This window comes from Larimichthys crocea, chromosome XIV (assembly GCF_000972845.2).
Source record: "Larimichthys crocea isolate SSNF chromosome XIV, L_crocea_2.0, whole genome shotgun sequence".
NCBI classification, from domain to species: domain Eukaryota; kingdom Metazoa; phylum Chordata; class Actinopteri; family Sciaenidae; genus Larimichthys; species Larimichthys crocea.
Genome location: NC_040024.1, coordinates 4,171,516 through 4,191,715, shown reverse-complemented (window position 1 = coordinate 4,191,715; position 20,200 = coordinate 4,171,516). Strand labels below are relative to the sequence as shown.

Genomic DNA, 20,200 nt, shown 5'->3' with positions numbered 1-20,200 from the left:
TTGCATGGCTGTTTCAGAGCCGACTGTCTCTCCTGAGTGTCTCACTCTGCTGCGCTCTCCTTGTGCGCCATTTACGCACACGCCCCCCCGGTTTTCTGGCGCAGAGCTGCGCTCCTGACGCTCCAACGCGCCCTGGAATGTAGCCAGATTATAATTTTTAAGGGAACAGATGGGGAAAGGAGATATAGTAAAACGTTTTGATGGAAATATCAGTAAGGTTTATAAAAAGTTGAGATTCTTTATTGTACATGAAGAGAATTACAGTTTGTTCTTGGAGCTGGAGTTCTTTGTAAACCTGTTTTTCTTGGCCAACAACAAATATTCCCATGCGACTTTGGTGGAAGACATCATTTTAAATATGGGTTTTTGTCTTGAGAGAACATCTCCGGACTGTTTATTTGGATGAAGCAACTTAGCAACACAGACTTACAGTAACTACGCCCTTTTCCTGACGTCTGTGAAGATATGTGTGAGATTTTCACATGTTTGGCGCACAGGCTGATCAAGGGCGGCGGTCAGTGAAGGCATCACGGTACTTCTCACATACTCACAGGAAACAATCTGCAACAGAAACCAAAGTAAAAGCAGAGAAACTGTCACATTGTTGTCAGATGAGCTGGTTCGGGCCCTGCGAGTCTGCAGTGAGTGTTTCTGATCAGCAGGGGGCGTCAAACACATCAAGTCTATGAGACAGACAGACAGACAGGTAGACAGACAGACAGACAGGGTAGATGGATGTATGTTTGTGCATTACAACACAGAGGAGTAATGAGCACAGGTAAACAGGCCTGTTGAGCTGCTGTAATTACACTTCCCTGCTCAGCAATCAACCACAGGTTTCAAAGTGTCTGACTCCACCAGTCTGTGGTGGTGATGACAAAGTGCAGAACACGTATTGCTCAACAGACGGCTGGTTTTGTCTTTTCCTAAGAGCTGCAAAATATGGAAGCCCCTTTTTCTGGTTTTCCGGTCTCAGGTTTGACTCAGTGTTTCATATTTTTGATTTAGTAAGACTGATGTAGTATCTCCTATTTGGACTTACTAAGATATGTTTTGATTAAAATCCCACATATTGACATTTACCTTTTAATTAGTATCTCATGTTGTTGACTTAGTATCTCATATTGTGGCTTAAGTCCTAAGATTGACCTAGTATCTCCTATTTGGACTTACTAAGATATGTTTTGATTAATATCTCACATATTTACCTTTCAATTAGTATGTCATGTTGTTGACTTAGTAAGTCCTAGGGTTGACTTAGTATCTCATATTGTTGACTTGTCAACTTAGTATCTGATTTTGTTGACTTAGTAACTCAAACTGTTACTTAAGTCCTAAGATTGACCTAGTATCTCGTATTTTGACCTACTAAGATATGTTTTGGTCATAGTCAAGTCATAGTTTTGATTTAATATCTCAGTTTTGACTATAGTATTTTCTAGTAAGCCTTAGTTTTGAGAACTAGGTCATAATTTATACATAGTACAAGTATAAGTCTAAGTTTGAACTTACTGTATCATAAGTTTCACTTAACTTTTAACTTTTTTTACTTACCATCTCATATTTCTGGCTACATATCTGATTATTTTGACTTCGTTCAGTACCTCATGACCTTGTCTTCATTTTCACTTATCATGTGTTGTTTGTTTTTTTCTCTTACTTGGCAGGAATGGCCTTCCATAGAGGTGGATTCACTCTCAGGCAGGGTGGCAGAGGCAGTCCCTCTGTCACACCTCAACAAAAGCAAAACAGAAAAAAGGTTGTCAGACAAGAATACACACCCAGTCTCTCTCTATGCACATGAGGCTTACATTGAAACCGACACAAACTGCAACAGAGGAAACAAAAATGAGGGGGAGAAAAAAAAAATTCCACATGACCTTCTGTGCTGTATAATCATGATAACAAACACCAGAGTTAAATTATAGATGATTCAAAACTTCATATTTGGATGATGTAACCCCAGTAGATTTAAACATTTGTATTAGGGGCTTTTTTTTTTTAGTCTAACCTCTAATTTTGTACAGTTTCCTACTTCAAAACCACAATTTGCCATGAGTAAGAGACCCGGAAATAGTCAGATGTGAGATGGGAGGTTGGACCTCTTGTGCGCGTTCAGAGACTGAGAGAGAGAGTAGTACTCCAGTCGGCACCCTTGGGAAGAAACATCCAATCAACCGGCTGCCATCTGACTTTATTCAACCCGTTTTAATCCATAAGGATACTTAATTCAGGAGGAAACTTTATGCCCAGCATCCTTTCTTCAACACACGGACTACTTTTTTTATTTATTTCCCGGATAAAATGGTAATTACGCATCTGACCTGATCTCCCTGCGCTCATTCATAAGTGGTGACAAGTCGTCTCTTTTTTATTTATTTTTTATTTTTTTGGGGCTCTTGGATGTGCGACAGGATCAGGCACACGGTGTCCCTTCAGCAGGAGAAGAGGAGAAAGTGAACAAGACGAGCCTGCGTGAGGAATACAAATTATACCAGTGAATAATGCGTCGAGCTGCCGGTGTGGAGCGTTAAAAACCGAGAAGATTTCTAGCTGCTGTCTGCCTTCTCCCCCCTCCCCAAAAAAAAGAGGATTGAAAAGAAATACAGTGTATAGTGTTGGTGTGTGATCTGCAACTTAAACGGAGGGATGACAGTCAAACTGGACTTTGAGGAGTGTTTGAAAGACTCTCCACGCTTCAGGTAAGAGTTTCACCTGTGCTTTGGTTACTGACAACTCTCACCTGCAAAACACCACAGTCAGAAAATGTGGATAAACTCCTTTATACTCCTAAAAAAAGCAATATTATATTCTTATTTGTTATGTTAGGCTCCTGAAATGACCAAAGCATTCAATAATAAAGCAGTCCTTCAGGGTGTGAGGTCAAGCCATGTCATGGAGTTTAGGGGGGGGTCAGTAAAAGGGATGAGACAGTACATGCAGGCCTGCAGGGCTGCTCTGAGGACTGATGTTGCTGCTGCTGCTGCTGTGGTCAATGAACCACAGGAAGCACAAAAGTAGCTCAGGAAATTTAATATCTGCATTCAACACGATTCATTAGAAGTTACAGTGAAGCATGGGGGGGGTTGTAAGTCACACAAACCTTCACGATATCATGCAAAGAGAGATACCTTCGTTTTAAGCCTGTAAAAACCTTTAAAAGCATTGTATGCATTTAAAACTGGGGTTTACAATCAACTGTCTTTCAACACAGCATCAGCATGTGGTGTAATCAAAAGGGAAGTGTCACTAAATTAGTTTTGCAAGCAACTGAAGAGAGAGTTTGGCCAAACTTGGGTGTGCCCTGGTCTGATAGTTGTTGGCATCCTGCCTGAGTCAGAGTGGCTGGTGTCATCTCCACCAGCTGATTTAGCATATTTCAGTCCAGAGCCTCTCTCTCTCTCTGGATTTATGAGGCTTGCACAGTGGTGGAAAGTTTGAGTTGTGGCAGCTGCAGTGGCGAGGTCTCGTATCAGGCTTGACTTGGGAACAAGTGGAAAGGGAAGGAAAGGAGGAAGGACGTATAATAATAAAAAATAAAAAAAGTCAAACGGACAAGATAAGCAGTGAACGTAAAAAGAGGGGAACAAAAAAAAAGATTAGGCCAGTCACTCAAATGTGCTGCCTCCTGTTGCTAGGTAACGGCGAGGTAGGAGGGCAACAGGAAATGAGGCGAGATGTGCTGAGGTGATCAACAGGAGAGACAGGAAGTGAGTTTTCTGTGGGGAGAACCACGGCGGAAACTAAAAGTCTTAATTTGCTTTCTTGTGTCTCGCTAAAAAAAAAAAAAAAGTGACACTAATTCAAAAGATCTTTTCATCTTTTCATCTTCCTCCTCCCGTTGGCATTTTCCATCCATCCCTCTCCTTCCTCTCCTTAGCTGACTTCTCATTTGGTCGTATTTCAAGAGGACATGACCTCAGACTTTGATTCAAACATCCCCACACTGACAAACACAGAAAACACAAACAGTTACTGTCTGTCTGGGCCCTCCTCTCTTCTCTCTCCACTCTCCAGTCTCGCCTCTCTCTTTTCTTTTTTTGTTCGTCTTCCTCTGTCTTTCTCTTTCTGTGTCTCTGTACTGTCGGTGGAAGGCAGCGGAAACCACATGGTTGAGCTGTTGGTAAGAGAAGAGATGAGACGCAGAAAGAGATACTGACTGTTACGCCAATAACCGACAAGATAGCCATGCAAAGGACTTCTGAGACACTTTTGTGCACGTGTATTTAAACACAAAGCCTTAGGGTATTAATCCATTATTGAGGACTGAAAACTTGTAAAATGATGCACCGATGCAGCCATAAATGCTCAAACCTCTTTGAAGCATTAAACTGTAGAAACATGGCGGTGCAACATGGCGGACCCACAGTGTCTGTAGACATCACAGTCTCATTCTAAGCTCACAAAAACATAACAACTCTTATTTTTAGGTGATTATACACAAATGGAAACATAGTTATCTATATTATATTTAATTTCTGCCATATTCTGTAAATAGAGCCCCCTAACTCTGACACACTGGACCTGAAGTTGAAGGACATTATTTTTTAACAATGAAAAACAAAATTATGCAAAAATAATTAAATTAAACAGGGACAGATCAATAAACATTACTGCAGAATGAACCAGAGATAGTTAAAGTGCTATGTTTCAACTATAGTCCTTAGCCAGATGTACTCAAAAATAATATAAGATTGAAGTTATTAAAAAGTTTCTTAATAATATTATTGCTGTTTGTATTATATTGTATAACATTACGCTACATTATAAGCTACAATATAAAGCATCTATGTGTACATTTATACAAAGTAGAAAATTAACCAGAAAATGTGCCAAACGAGACATATTAACGTATAAAATGTTTTTTTTTTAATCCAAAAATATTCAACTTACAGTGAAGTTAACGTGAAAATCTGAAGAGTTTGAAATTTGTGAACATCTGCCATATTTTCTTAAATAAACAAATTCTACATTAAACCATTCATTAACAAAAATCTTCAATCAAAGTCAAATGTATGTCCTATTTATTGCCGATAACTGGCCATGCCTGTACCAGGGTCAGACCCAGCAGGGGGAAGACAATGTGATGGCACCATTTCTTGGACTACTGACCCCATGCTCGTATTGACACACCTTTGTGATCGGGTTTTCTGCTACAAATGTGCTCAGGAAGGTAACTGGATGATTGTCAAATGACATGATGAACCATAGGTCCACACCATAATGACCGGTCACCCTCTTTTGTGCTGTGTTCTTTTTGACTTCATGGCACCACCCTCCATGAGATTGTTCTGTCTCCTGCAGTAAAACTGAAATTGACTAGAAATGTACACAAAGTAGGCCCAACATATGATTTGGGTGGGATATTGATTTCCAGTGGTGTAATTTATAATCCAGATGATACATTACAGTTATGAAATGTCTGAAATTATAAAATATAAATTAAAAAAAATGTTTTTTTCCCCCTTTTAAATGTCATTAAAACTTAAATGCACACAGATCACTTCCATATTTGCATATAGTCTCCATGTGGCATTCATGTTTCACTTGACTGGTATTGATTTCCCTCTAAAACATGTGGGAAGTATCTATATAGTGATGTTTGACACCGAGCTCTTGTGTATGACTTTGTGTATTTGTGTGTGTTTCAGAGCTGAAATCGAAGTGGTCCAAAGTGATGTGAGTGAACTTGAGACACGGTTAGACAAGGTGAGATATGTGCACTTAACACCTACACACACACTTCACATCATACTGAGTCACTGCTCTACTTTCAGATACAGCAACACACACACACACGCAGTATTGTTGGACACATACCCCTCATGTGAGGAGGCAGTGAAGTGAGAGGTGGGCGGCGGTGGTTGAGGTATTGTTCACCTGACAGCGAGCAGGAAGTAGCTGTAGGTGTTGCTTCCCCATCGTATTGTCCTACAAGAGAGAGAACTACCGTTTGTTCTGCTTTGATTACGATAACCTGTATTCCCTATTGTGTGTTTGAGCTCACACATGTTACACTTTCAGATCTGTTCATCTGATACGGGATCACACGCCGCGTTTCTGTTCCTTAATGATTCTGAGTAAGCTCAAATCAAACCACCACGTCACTCCCAAACAAAACAAGTCAAACAAATACATGTCCTAATGAGTTCATTTAACTTTCCCTGTGCAGCAACATGTGTGAGAATTGCAGGGACTGCAAAAAAAAAAAACTGGACTAACTGGGTTCAAGCGCCTCAGGCAACTTTTATCCGATAAGTGCAAGCGGCCTTGAGCAGAAACCTGCCTCACCTCATGAGTCCCAGCGCTGCTTCTCTGCAGATGAACTCTGACTAATTATGTCAAAACTTAACTTCCTTTGCTTGCACAAGTCACTGATGTTTTTTATTATATTCTAAGAAGTAATGTTTCTGTTATGCCATGATCTGATACAATGGTACATGGTATCATGCTGTAACATGCCTGGTCTGCGACAGATTAAAAAGACCTTTGGATAAATGTTCTTTCTTTTTACTGTAGTAAACAATGTAAAAGTAATAAGATGAACTCACTGTGCAGTTATATGTATACTGAGTTTATATTTTATATTATTGGATTGTTATCAAGTATGATTATGATGTTGTAGCTGTTCTAGATCACCGACAGTATAAAGAATGGACAGCGTATGCGTAACGTTGTGTGGCGAAGGCTGCCATGATTTTGGCAGTCCTCCCTTTGCCGCCTCCCAGCTAATCTAAAAATATACATGGATCATCGGCGGGCTGAATGATGCCTGGTTGTTCAAACAAGCCGTCTCTAGCAGCACCTACCTGTCAATCAAAGCGGCCACACTGTTAATTCTGCATAACTTTAAGCCTTAATATAATTTTAACAGGTACAGTACAGTTGTCATGAGGGAAATTAGCTATAGAGACCAAAACTGTTTTTTGTACCAGGCTGTAAACATGTTTATTTCTGCTGTGAAGTTGGACATTTGAACATGGATGACTGACTCCGTTCTGTAGCCAGCCTCAAGTGGACGTTTGAGGAACTGCAGTTTTTGACACTTCCGCATTGGTTTCACTTCACAGCAATGGAGGTTGCCGCTTAGTCTAGATGGAGCTTTAACTTTTTCTCTTTTTTTACATACTGTTGAGTTGCTTAATCTACAGCAACGTGGGGGCTGTCGGTAGCGTAGTGGGTTAAGCGGCCGCCCCGCGTGTGGAGGCTATAGTCCTCGCTGCAGCCGGCCCCGGCTCGAATCCCGCATTGGACAGCTAATTTACTGCGTGTCACTCCCCCTCTCTCTGCCCCCTGCTTCCTGTCTATCTTCAGCTGTCCTATCAATAAAGGCATAAAAAGGCCATAAATAAATAATAAAAAAATCTACAGCAGCGTATCATAGAAGCTGACCACATGTTTTGTACTATAGCTGAAGTAAAAAGTACAACAGATATTTAAAGTAGCAGTACAATATAAAGTAGAAGTATCTCAGAATTGTCTTGAGTAAATGTATTCGGCTGCATTCAACCACTGCTTTTTAGAGAGGTGTGCTAAAGAAAAGACCTCCTTCAATGATGCCTTCAGTGTCCCACTTACATCTGCTGCCTGCTTTGTTCAGACTGACTCGGCCCACTGTGGCCTATCAGATATATCCGTGTAAATGCTCTATAAGCTAAAATAACCCCACATTCACATCCATACAGGTGTTTTCATTTATTCCTCAAGATCGTCAAACTCAATGTAGTAACAAAAACGCTGAAGGTTTAGGTTGTTAATGCTCAAACAGGTGCAGCAAAGCTAGCTAGATATCAGTGAAAGACAAGCGTCATTTACAAAATAATGCAAGCTTCTGGTCGTACCAGAGCAGATGAGGCTGAAACTGAAAAAACACTTGTACGTACTAAATTGAGTCAGGGTGTTTTCTTAAACTTCTTATGAATCCAACTTTTCATTTCCAATAGAAAAAATGTAAATTCTTCTTTTAACATACATAAAACCACAGTCTGTACGTCAAATCAGGGAGTACCTGTGTGGTTGGTCCGTGGCTGTGCAGCATGTCATAACCTGCGGTTTAACGTATATTTACACTATCAAATTTTATAGCGTGTTTGTTTTGGCTCTTCAGTCGGCAGCGTTATCATTCTGGTTCACACTTTCTTCAGTTTCGTTTTCAGCCAATAAAACGGCTGTTTAGCAGCTAAAGAGCTTTCCCTTAGGAGTTGGTGGAGACCAAAAACTGAGCTACAAAAGTGAATTTTGGACTTGTTGGACTTGTCTAGTGGCCAGAAACATGACTCCAAATAAATTCTAAACTTGCTCCATGCCTGCTGGATGTGGAAAACGTCAACTGTACATTAGCCATAACAACTTTATGACTTGTTCCACTTCCAACTGGCCCAAAAAAATCCATGAATTCAGCTTTAGTCTTCAACTGAGTCAACATATGTACATATCTCACCTCAGTATGTCTTGGTTTTCTAAAGGAAAACACCTAAAACTTGTGTTTTTGTGCAATAAAACACTGGTATAAAATGGTGCTAATGCAGTTAAATAGACTCCAGACAGTATTTAACAGAACCTGGAGGTTATATTCAGCGTGCACAGTAATTATACTCAATTACAATAACCTCTAACTCTGGCTGTTTCTAACTCCTCGTTATGTTTAATTATTCATACTGATTGTTACTGGCCTCTTAGTCACCTCAAGTGTATCTTGTTTGAGTATTCATGAGGAATTTGACCGTGGTGTTGCATGTTTGTGTCATCCAGCTCGTGAAACAATGCCAGGCAATGCTGGAGGCGGGCAGGGTCTACTGCCAGACCAGCAAGAGCTTCGTCAACGGCCTCCGGGAGCTGGGACACCACTGCTCTGGGGACAAGATGATGGAGGTAGCGTACACACTTTGTGTCCTCTTAGATCATTTGTGCACATTTGCACAATCCTTCTTACACAACAAGCGTTACTAAACAGACTGAATCAAGCCGCAGATCATAATTTGCACTCAGATGGTTGTTAACATTATTTAGTTGTTGTTCAAATGTGATGAAATGCAGAGTCTAATTTAAGATGTTTGTCCTGCAGGAGTGTTTGGACAAATTTTCCAAAAAGCTGTCGATCATCTTGGAGGCACAGGGCGTGAGTCTGTCTGTTTGTCTGTTTGTCACCTTTGACTTACTGTCTTTGCACCACAATCTCCATTCCTGACATGACGCTTATCAGCTGCAGTATGCGGCAGCGTGGTCAAACAAGGCTGCAGCAGCAACGGCGTTGAGCACATTAGATCTGACATTTCACAGTCTGTTGTCTCTTTTTCAATCCCAGGATGTGATCGAGACCACACAGAAGGCGGTCAAAACGAAGCTGCAAACCTTTGTCAAAGAGTGAGTGAGCTACTTTGGTGGCCTCCCCTTGTTTGTTTCATGCAATCTTTTTTTGTTTTTGGTGCCTCTCTCACAAGCATTAGTATAATTCATACACTCATCGGACTGAGTCACTCCCCTGCATGTCTGCCAAACATTACCGCACCACATGAAAAAATATTAGAGGCTTATGATCTTTCATTGTCCTCCTACCTCGTACTTTGTCTTGCTCTTGTTAAGTAGGAATGATGTGGCGGATTAGATGAGAGAAAGGGGATGTCTCATAGCATGTGAAAATAGCAATTAGCTGAATTTTTAGCCAGTGACACATTTTGAATGTGGTTTAACCCTCTGAGCTTGCAGGTCTGTTATCAAATGGCAAACAGGAATGCATGAAAGCTGATACTTTCATTCTTTACAAGGTCCAGTGTGTCAGATTTAGGAGGCTCTATTGAAGTCATATGGAAGAAATCGAATATAATATGCATAAATATGGTTTCATTGGTGTATAATCACCTGAAAATAAGAATCATTATGGTTTTGCGAGTGGAGGGGGTTGCAATCTGCTAGATAACACAATCCTACACACGGATTCCTCAATACCGTCTTTTGCCATTTGATAACAGACCTGCAAGCTCAGAGGGTTAAACCACAAATTCAAAATGGTGTCACTGGCTAAAAATTCAGCTATTGCATTTTCAATGCTAGGAAACATCCCCTTTCCTCTATCTAATCCACCACATCATCCTACTTAACAAGAAGCAAGCAAAGTACGAGGTATGAGGCAAGAAAGATCATAGCCTCTAATATTTTTTTATGTGGTTGGCGGTAATGTTTGGCAGACATCAGGGGAGTGACTACCCAGTCCGATGAGTGTATGAATTATACGAATGCTTGTGAGAGAAGGCAACCAAAAACAAAAAAAGATTGCATGAAACAAACAAGGGAGGCCACCAAAGTAGCTCACTCACCTCTTTGATGACAAAGTTTGCAGGCGTTTTTGGTTCGTTTGGACCGCCTCTGTGTGGTCCTCGATCACATCCTGGGATTGAAACAAGAAGACAACAGACTGTGAAATGCAGATCTAATGTGCTCAACGCCGTTTGTCTGCGCAGCTGTTTGACCCAACGGCTGCCGCAGACTGCAGCTGATAAGCGTCATGTCAGGAATGAGATTGTGGGGCAAAAACAGTAGTCAAAGGGACAAACAGACAAACAGACAGACCACGCCCGTGCCGCCAAGATGATCGACAGCTTTTTGGAAAATTTGTCCAAACCTCCTGCAGGACAACAATCTGAAATTAGACTCTGCATTTTTCAACATCACATGCGAACAACAACTAATAATGTTTAACAACCATCTGGTGCAAAATTTATGATCTGCGGCTTTGATTCAGTCTGTTTAGTAACGAGTGTTTGTGTAAGAAGGGTTGGGCAAAGTGCACAAATGATCTAAGAGGACACAAAGATGGTACGCACCTCCATCATCTTGTCCCCAGAGCAGTGGTGTCCCCAGCTCCCGGAGGCCGTTGACAAGCGCTTTGCGGGTCTGGCAGTAACCCTGCCCGCCTCCAGCATTGGCCTGCATTGTTTTTCAACACGAGCTGGATGAACACAAAAATGCAACACCACGGTCAAATTCCTCAGGAATAACTCAAGCAAGATACACTTGAGGTGACTAAGAGGCCAGTAACAATCAGTATGATAATTAAACATAACAGGAGTTAGAAACAGCCAGAGTTAGAGGTTTAGTGTAAATTGATATAATTACTTCAACGCTGAATATAACCTCCAGGTTTCTGTTTAAAGACTGTCTGGAGTTCTATTTAACTGCATTAACACCATTTTTATACCAGTGTTTTATTGCACAAAAACACAGTTTTAGGTGTTTTTCCTTTAGAAACCAAGAACATACTGAGGGGAGATATGTACATTGTTGACTCAAGTTGAAGACTCAAAGCTGAAGTCATGGATTTTTTTTTGGGCCAGTTGGAAAGTGGAACAAGTCAGAAAGGTGTTTAAGGTACTGTTGAACGTTTTCCACATCCAGCAGCATGGAGCAAGTTAGATGTATTTGGAGTCCTATTTCTGGCCCTAGACAAGTCCAAAATTCAATTTTTGTAGCTCAGTTTTTGGTCTCCACAACTCCTGAGGGAAAGCCTTTTAGCTGCTAAACGCCGTTTATTGGATGAAAACGAAACGAAGAAAGTGTGAACCGAATGATAACGCCGGGCCGACTGAAGACCCCAAACAAACACGCTATAAAATTTGATAGTGTAAATAATACATAAACCGCAGGTTAATACATGCTGACACAGCCGGTGCCACCCACAGGTCTCCCGATTTGACGTACAGACTGTGGTTTTATGTCGTAAAAGAAGATTAACATGACACGTTCGTTCTATTGGAAATGAAAAGTTGGATTCATAAGAAGTGTAAGAAAACACCCTGACTTCAATTTAGTACGTACAAGTGGTGTTTTTTTTTTTTTCAGTTTCACCTCATCTTGCTTCAGAAGCTTGCAGTATTTTGTAAATGACGCGTGTCTTTCAAATCATGATATCGAGCTAGCTGTGCTGCCTCTGTTTTGAGCATTTAACAACCTAAACCTTTGGCATGTTTTGTGACTACATTGAGTTTGATGATCTTGGAAGGATAAATGAAACCCCTGTATGGATGTGAATGTGGGGTTATTTTTAGCTAGAGAGCATTTACACCACGGATAGATCTGTAGGCCACAGTGGGCGAGTCAGCTGAACAAAGCAGGCAGCAGATGTAAGTGGACACTGAAGGCATCATTGAAGGAGGTCTTTTCTTTAGCACAGCTCTCTAAAAAAGCAGGTGGGTTGAATGCAGCCGAAGACATTTAACTCAAGACAATTCAGATACTTCTACTTTATATTGTACTGCTACTTTAAATATCTGTGGTACTTTTTACTCCGGCTATAGGTAACAAACCGTGGGGTCAGCTTCTATGATACGCTGCTGTAGATTTATTTATTTTATTTATGGCAGTTTAATGGCCTTTAATTGATAGTATCACTGAAAATACAGGAAGCAGAGGGCAGAGAGAGGGGGAGTGAACACGCAGTAAATGAAGCCGTCAGATGCGGATTCGAACCGTGGCCAGCCTGCAGTGAGGACTATAAGCCTCCACACACGGGCGGCCGCTTTACCCACTATGCTACCGACAGCCCCCACGTTGCTGAAGATTTAGCAACTCACAGTATGTAAAAAGGAAGAAAAAGTTAAAGCTCCATCGAGACTAAACGGCACCTCCATCGCTGTGAGGTGGAAAACCAATGCGGAAGTGTCCAAAAACTGCAGTTCCTCAAACGCCACGGGAGGCTGGCGACAGAACGAGGCCCCTCCATAAGGCCCCCATGTCAAATTCCACTTCACGCAGAGATAAACATGGTTTACAAGCCTGTACAGAAAAACAGTTTGTCTCCATAATAGCCAATTTCCTTCATGACAACTGTACTGTACCCTGTTCAAATTATTATTAAGGCTTAAGTTATGCAATTAACAGTATGGCCTTGTTTTGACGGGGTAGGTGCTGTTTAGAGACGGCTTGTTTTGAACAACCAGGCATCATTCAGCCCACCGTGATCCCATGCATATTGTTAGATTAGCTGGGAGGCGGGCAAAGGGAGGACGCCAAAATCATGGCAAGCCGTTCGCCACACAACGTTACGCATACGGCCTGTCCATTCTTTATAATACTGTCGTGATCGAGAACAGCTTACAACATCATAATCATACTTAATAACATCCAATAATAGAAAAGGTAAACTCGTATCATATAACTGCACAGGAGTTTCATCTTAATTACTTTTACAGTGTTTACTAAAGGTAAAAAGAAAGAACATTTATACAAAGGTCTTTTTAATCTGTCCGCAGACCAGGCATGTTACAAAACAGCAAAGGAGTACCATGTACCATTGTATCAGATCAATGGCATAACGAAACAGTAACTTCTTAGAATAGAATAAAAAAACGTCGTGACCTTGTGCAAGCAAAGGAAGTTAATTGTTTGACATAGTAGTCAGGAATTCATCTGCAGAGAAGCAGCGCTGGGACGCAGGAGGTGAGGCAGGTTTCTGCTCAAAGGGCGCTTTTCCTTATCGATAAAAGTGGCCTGAGGCGCTGGAACCCAGTTTAGTCCAGTTTTTTTTTTTGCAGTCCCTGCAAGTCTCACACAATGGTGCTGCACAGGGAAAGTTAATGAACTCACTAGGACATGTATTTGGTTTGACTTGTTTTGTTGGGGAAAGTGACGTGGTGGTTTGATTTGAGCTTACAGAAATCATTAAGGAACAGAAACGCGGCGTGTGATCCCGTATCAGAGGAACAGATCTGGAAAATGGTAACATGTGTGAGCTCAAATCAAACCCCCGACGTCACTCCCAAACAAAACAAGTCAAACAATACATGTCCTAGTGAGTTCATTTAACTTCCCGTGCAGCAACATGTGTGAGAATTGCAGGGACTGCAAAAAAAAAAACTGGACTAACTGGGTTCAAGCGCCTCAGGCAACTTTTATCCGATAAGTGAAAGCGCCCTTGAGCAGAAACCTGCCTCACCTCATGAGTCCCAGCGCTGCTTCTCTGCAGATGAATCTCTGACAATTAATGTCAAACTTAACTTCCTTTGCTTGCACAAGTCCCTGACGTTTTTTTTTATTATATTCTAAAAGTAATGTTTTCTGTTATGCCATGACTGATACAATGGTACATGGTAATCATGCTGGTAACATGCCTGGTCTGCGACAGATTAAAAAAAGACCTTTGGATAAATGTTCTTTCTTTTTTACTGTAGTAAACAATGTAAAAGTAATAAGATGAACTCACTTGCAGTTATATGTAAACTGGAGTTTACAATTTTATATTATTGGATTGTTTATTAAGTATGATTATGATGTTTTGTAGCTGTTCTAGATCACCGACAGTATAAGAATGGACAGCGAATGCGTAACGTTGTGTGGCGAAGGCTGCCATGATTTTGGCAGTCCTCCCTTTGCCGCCTCCCAGCTAATTAAAAATATGCATGGATCATCGGTGGGCTTGAATGCCTGGTTGTTCAAACAAGCCGTCTAACAGCACCTAACCCGTCAAACAAGGCCATACTGTTAATTCTGCATAACTTAAGCCTTAATATAATTGAACAGTACAGTACAGTTGTCATGAAGGAAATTGGCTATAGAGACAAACTGTTTTTTTGTACTAGGCTGTAAACATGTTTATCTCTGCTGTGAAGTTGGACATTTGAACATGGGGACTTATGGAGACTCGTTCTGTAGCCAGCCTCAAGTGGACGTTGTGAGGAACTGCAGTTTTTGACACTTCCGCATTGGTTTTCACCTCACAGGCGATGGAGGTTGCCGTTAGTCTAATGGAGCTTTAACTTTTTCTTCTTTTTACATACTGTTGGAGTTGCTTAATCTGCAGCAACGTGGGGGCTGTCGGTAGCATAGTGGGTTAAGCGGCCGCCCCGTGTGTGGAGGCTATAGTCCTCACTGCAGCTGGCCACGGTTCGAATCCCGCATCTGACGGCTAATTTACTGCGTGTCACTCCCCCTCTCTCTGCCCTGCTTCCTGTCTATCTTCAGCTGTACTATCAAAAAGGCATAAAAGGCCATAAATAAATAAATAAATCTACAGCAGCGTATCATAGAAGCTGACCACACGTTTTGTACTATAGCAGGAGTAAAAAGTACAAACAGTATTTAAAGTAGCAGTACAAATATAAAGTAGAAGATCTGAATTGCTTGAGTAAATGTATTCGGCTGCATTCAACCACTGTTTTAGAGAGCTGTGCTAAGAAAAGACCTCCTTCAATGATGCCTTCAGTGTCCCACTTACATCTGCTGCCTGCTTTGTCAGACTGACTCGGCCAACTGTGGCCTATCAGATATATCCGTGTAAATGCTCTATAAGCTAAAATAACCCCACATTCACATCCAACAGGGGTTTTCATTTATTCCTCAAGATCATCAAACCAATGTAGTCACAAAAAGCCAAAGGTTTAGGTTGTTAATGCCTCAAACAGGTGCAGCAAAGCTAGCTAGATATCAGTGAAAGACAAGCGTCATTTACAAAATAATGCAAGCTTCTGAAGCAAGATGAGGCTGAAACTGAAAAAACCACTTGTACGTACTAAATTGAGTCAGGGTGTTTTCTTAAACTTCTTATGAATCCAACTTTTCATTTCCAATAGAAAGAACGTGTTAATTCTTCTTTTAACGTACATAAAACCACAGTCTGTACGTCAAATCAGGGAGCACCTGTGTGGTTGGACCGTGGCTGTGCAGCATGTCATAACCTGCGGTTTAATGTATATTTACACTATCAAATTTTATAGCGTGTGTGTTTTGGCTCTTCAGTCGGCAGCGTTATCATTCTGGTCACACTTTCTTCGGTTTCGTTTTCAGCCAATAAAACGCTGTTTAGCAGCTAAAGAGCTTTCCCTCAGGAGTTGGTGGAGACAAAAAACTGAGCTACAAAAGTGAATTTTGGACTTGTCTAGAGCCAGAAAGGACTCCAAATAAATTCTAAACTTGCTCCATGCCTGCTGGAGTGGAAAACGTCAACTGTACATTAAACAACTTATGACTTGTTCCACTTCCAACTGGCCCAAAAAAATCCATGAATTCAGCTTTAGTCTTCAACTGAGTCAACATATGTACATATCTCACCTCAGTATGTCTTGGTTTTCTAAAGGAAAACACCTAAACTTGTGTTTTTGTGCAATAAAACACTGGTATAAAATGGTGTTAATGCAGTTAAATAGACTCCAGACAGTATTTAACAGAACCTGGAGGTTATATTCAGCGTGCACAGTAATATACCAATTACAATAACCTCTAACTCTGGCTGTTTTCTAACTCCTCGTTATGTTTAATTATTCATACTGATGTTACTGGCCTCTTAGTCACCTCAAGTGTATCTTCTTGAGTTCATGAGGAATTTGACCGTGGTGTTGCATGTTTGTGTCATCCAGCTCGTGAAACAATGCCAGGCAATGCTGGAGGCGGGCAGGGTCTACTGCCAGACCAGCAAGAGCTTCGTCAACGGCCTCCGGGAGCTGGGACACCATGCTCTGGGGACAAGATGATGGAGGTACGTACACACTTTGTGTCCTCTTAGATCATTTGTGCACATTTGCACAACCCTTCTTACACAACAAGCGTTACTAAACAGACTGAATCAAGCCGCAGATCATAATTTGCACTCAGATGGTTGTTAACATTATTTAGTTGTTGTTCGAAGGTGATGAAATGCAGAGTCTAATTTAAGATGTTGTCCTGCAGGAGTGTTTGGACAAATTTTCCAAAAAGCTGTCGATCATCTTGGAGGCACAGGGCGTGAGTCTGTCTGTTTGTCGTTTGTCACCTTTGACTTACTGTCTTTGCACCACAATCTCCATTCCTGACATGACGCTTATCAGTGCAGTATGCGGCAGCGTGGTCAAACAAGGCGGCAGCAGCAACGGCGTTGAGCACATTAGATCTGACATTTCACAGTCGTGTTGTCTCTTTTTCAATCCCAGGATGTGATCGAGACCACACAGAAGGCGTCAAAACGAAGCTGCAAACCTTTGTCAAAGAGTGAGTGAGCTACTTGGTGGCCTCCCTTGTTTGTTTTCATGCAATCTTTTTTTGTTTTTGGTGCCTCTCTCACAAGCATTAGTATAATTCAACACCATCGGACTGAGTCACTCCCCTGCAGTGTCGCCAAACATTACCGCACCACATGAAAAAATATTAGAGGCTTATGATCTTTCATTGTCCCTCCTACCTCGTACTTTGTTGCTCTTGTTAAGTAGGAAATGATGGGTGGATAGATGAGAGAAAGGGGATGTCTCATAGCATGTGAAAATAGCAATTAGCTGAATTTTTAGCCAGTGACACATTTTGAATTGGTTTAACCTCTGAGCTTGCAGGTCTGTTATCAAATGGCAAACAGGAATGCATGAAAGCTGATACTTCGTTCTTTACTAGGTCCAGTGTGTCAGATTTAGGAGGCTCTATGAAGTCATATGGAAGAAGAGAATATAAATGCATATACGTGTTTCATTGGTGTATAATCACCTGAAAAAAAGAATCATTATGGATGTGTTACCTCAGAATGACCTTTTATATCTATATACACTGTTTGTTTCGTATGTTCGCAGCCACTATAGGTTCTCCTTCACACTTGGAACAGGAGGGCGAGTGGAGGGGGTTGCAATCTGCTAGATAACACTAAATCCTACACACTGATTCCTCAATACCGTCTTTGCACATGGACCGGTTTAATGTAAGGCAATATTTTCACGGACTGGCCTTCAGGGTAAAATAAAATTATACAACCGACATAAAAACAAATATAAAAACATTACTCACCATTAAACGAATTAGTTTCTCTGTAACAAGCCGGTCCCATCAAGGGGTAACAAGAGACAGTGACACCCAATGTGTGTTCCTTATATCCAATCTACTCAGTAATTTTGTTTTGGACGTTTTTTACCCATTTTTGCCAGCCTGTTGACTTGACAAACGTCTTGACATGGCCACATATTTGAACTTCAGAAATCTACAGTGCATACACTGTCCATTGGTCCATTTAGCCCGGTGGGTCCTCTTCCATGGAGTCCACCATGTTGAACGGCATGTTTTTACAGTAGCCCAGAACGGACAAACCAAACATTAGCTCCAGATTGGGACTGTCACATTTTTTTGCTTGCTTATAGCCACCTATAGGTTTTCCTTTCACACTCCGAAGGAGAGGGTAAGGCAAGGGGTTGTAATCAGCTAGACCTCTAGATAATAAATCCTACACACTGGACCTTTAAGTAAGCTTAATTGAAATAATACCACGCAGAAAAACATGTAAGCAATATATAAACACAACAACAATACAGCTAATCTATGGTGCGGTAATGTGACTTTCACCTCAAGTAAGGTCAAGGTTAAATACTCACATAGCAGACGACTCTATCAATTTGTTCCTCCGCTCCCTGTCTTCCAGGGATGTGCGTCGGTTCAAGGATGTACGTAAGGAGTTTGAGCGCAGCAGCGAATGTCTAGAGGGGGCGCTGTCGAGGAACGCCCAGGCCCCGCGGGGGAAACAGCACGAAGTGGAGGAGGCGAGCAACGCTCTGCTCAACGCGCGCAGGACCTTTCGGTCTGAGGCATGGATTACGTCCTGGAGGTGAGAAAGAAGCTGGATGAGCTCAAATCTATTAACACCTGCATCAGAACGGCGCCCCTCATTTACTGGCATTGATCTCAGTCTTATGCACTTTTGTTTACAGGATGTTGTGCGTCTATTTTAGGCATGCTCTTAATATCTTATTTTTCCAGTATTCTATTTTAATTTACATATTTTGTCTTTTTAATAGCTTTCACGTCCTTGGCTGCTGATTTAGCTGTTTAAGCATGCATGCAAACCCGATTTCTTCTAATAATAGTGATAAAGTTTGAATATTAATCCATCAACATGCACTGTTTGTGTGTGTTATAACACAGGCTTATACAGGCTCCACTTCAGCTTAGCGTCAGCCACATAAGGCATGCATCCAGGTACCAGAAACAGCCTGGATAAAAGATATAAAACTTCACGCCTGATTATAGTTGTGCTTTTGCTGTTTGAATGATAACAGGTTTGCTTCGGGGCTCTCTGCAGCAGACTTGTGGTTGTGGCCTCCGAGGTTTAACGGCCCATGAGTGTTTTTCTGGTTATGGGAACATGAACTGTCTCTAACCACTGCTTCCTTTGTTTCAGATTAATGTCATCGAGGCCAAAAGAAGACAGACATTTTGATGGAAGTGAGTTCCAGTTGACCTATTTTAAGTTCATTTTGTTGCTTCTGTAAATATGTGTGGTGTCTACGTTTTTTTTTGTAAAGTATGTACTGCACAATCTCAGCGAGGGAAGCCTAGAGATTTCACTCTCAGCTGGATTTGCTCAGGAATTCTTAAGTAAATGTTGTTGTAAATGATTTCTCATGCTTCCTGTCAGATGTTGTCGCTGATGGAGGCCCAGGCCCAGTTCTTCCAACATGGCCACCAGTCTCTGTCAGAACTGGACGAGTATCGACGGAACTGAGCGAAGAGGTAATTGCTTCTCAGAGCCTGATTGATTTCATTTCCTTTTCTATAATTGTGCTTGCGCCGCAGATCTTGGAGCAATCATGTGAGGTTCGATGACAGAACCGGCTCTGTCCAAATACTAACTAAATAAATAACAGCTGAGCAGAAAAAAGAGACTGCTAGCCTCACAAAGTCTGGTGTGGATCACTGACAGTAGTTTGTGGAGTTTAGTGAATAGATTGGCCTAAACAGGGCACAGAGTGCATCAAAGTTGTACATATGTGGCAACAACAGGAAGGGAGAAGTACAAGATACTATCATGCTATGAGCTGATATTATCTCCAGATATAAATGATATATTATTATCTATCTGCCTACACTTTTCTCGGTTCCTCTCTAACTCAACCAGTCGCGGGCAGATAAGCCGCCTACCAGCGAGCTCATGATTTCTGCTGTTAAATGAAGTCGCTCCGTGCCAACGTCGCCAAGTGTTTGCTCAGGTGTACACTGTCGAGTCTCTAAATAATATTATAAAGAGTGCACTCTAGTCCCTCTGTAGAAAAAAATACTGACTGATTACTGTTGCACATGTGATGAAAGCAGAAACGAGAGGAATGCGTTTGAGAGAAAGCAAAGAGAGCTCACAGGTAAAAAATGTCCAGCTGTGAAAGCAAAACAAATCATTCATTTAAATGGCTCAAGAGACGGACTGATTATGGACATACCAGTTGAAGATATCTCATGGAAAACTGTGTCATCTCCATATTCAGTGGCCTTATTTTTT

The 20,200-nt window shown here is 41.4% G+C and overlaps 1 protein-coding gene and 1 long non-coding RNA gene across 2 annotated transcripts in view; both read left to right on the top strand.

The window, feature by feature from the left end:
* Positions 1 to 2,128: 2,128 nt before the first annotated feature.
* Positions 2,129 to 20,200, top strand: part of acap1 (ArfGAP with coiled-coil, ankyrin repeat and PH domains 1) — a 34,011-nt gene continuing 15,939 nt past the window's right edge. Inside the window, exons 1-5 of the mRNA XM_019268824.2 lie at positions 2,129 to 2,702; positions 5,652 to 5,709; positions 8,752 to 8,871; positions 9,065 to 9,118; positions 9,305 to 9,363. Coding sequence (XP_019124369.2) covers positions 2,650 to 2,702; positions 5,652 to 5,709; positions 8,752 to 8,871; positions 9,065 to 9,118; positions 9,305 to 9,363 — 344 coding nt within the window. The 5' untranslated portion in view covers positions 2,129 to 2,649. The remainder of the gene's footprint in view (positions 2,703 to 5,651; positions 5,710 to 8,751; positions 8,872 to 9,064; positions 9,119 to 9,304; positions 9,364 to 20,200) is intronic.
* Positions 16,439 to 18,491, top strand: LOC113747594 (uncharacterized). Its single transcript, XR_003463718.1, has 4 exons — positions 16,439 to 16,462; positions 16,654 to 16,707; positions 16,893 to 16,950; positions 18,353 to 18,491. It is a non-coding gene; the product is annotated as an uncharacterized LOC113747594 (long non-coding RNA).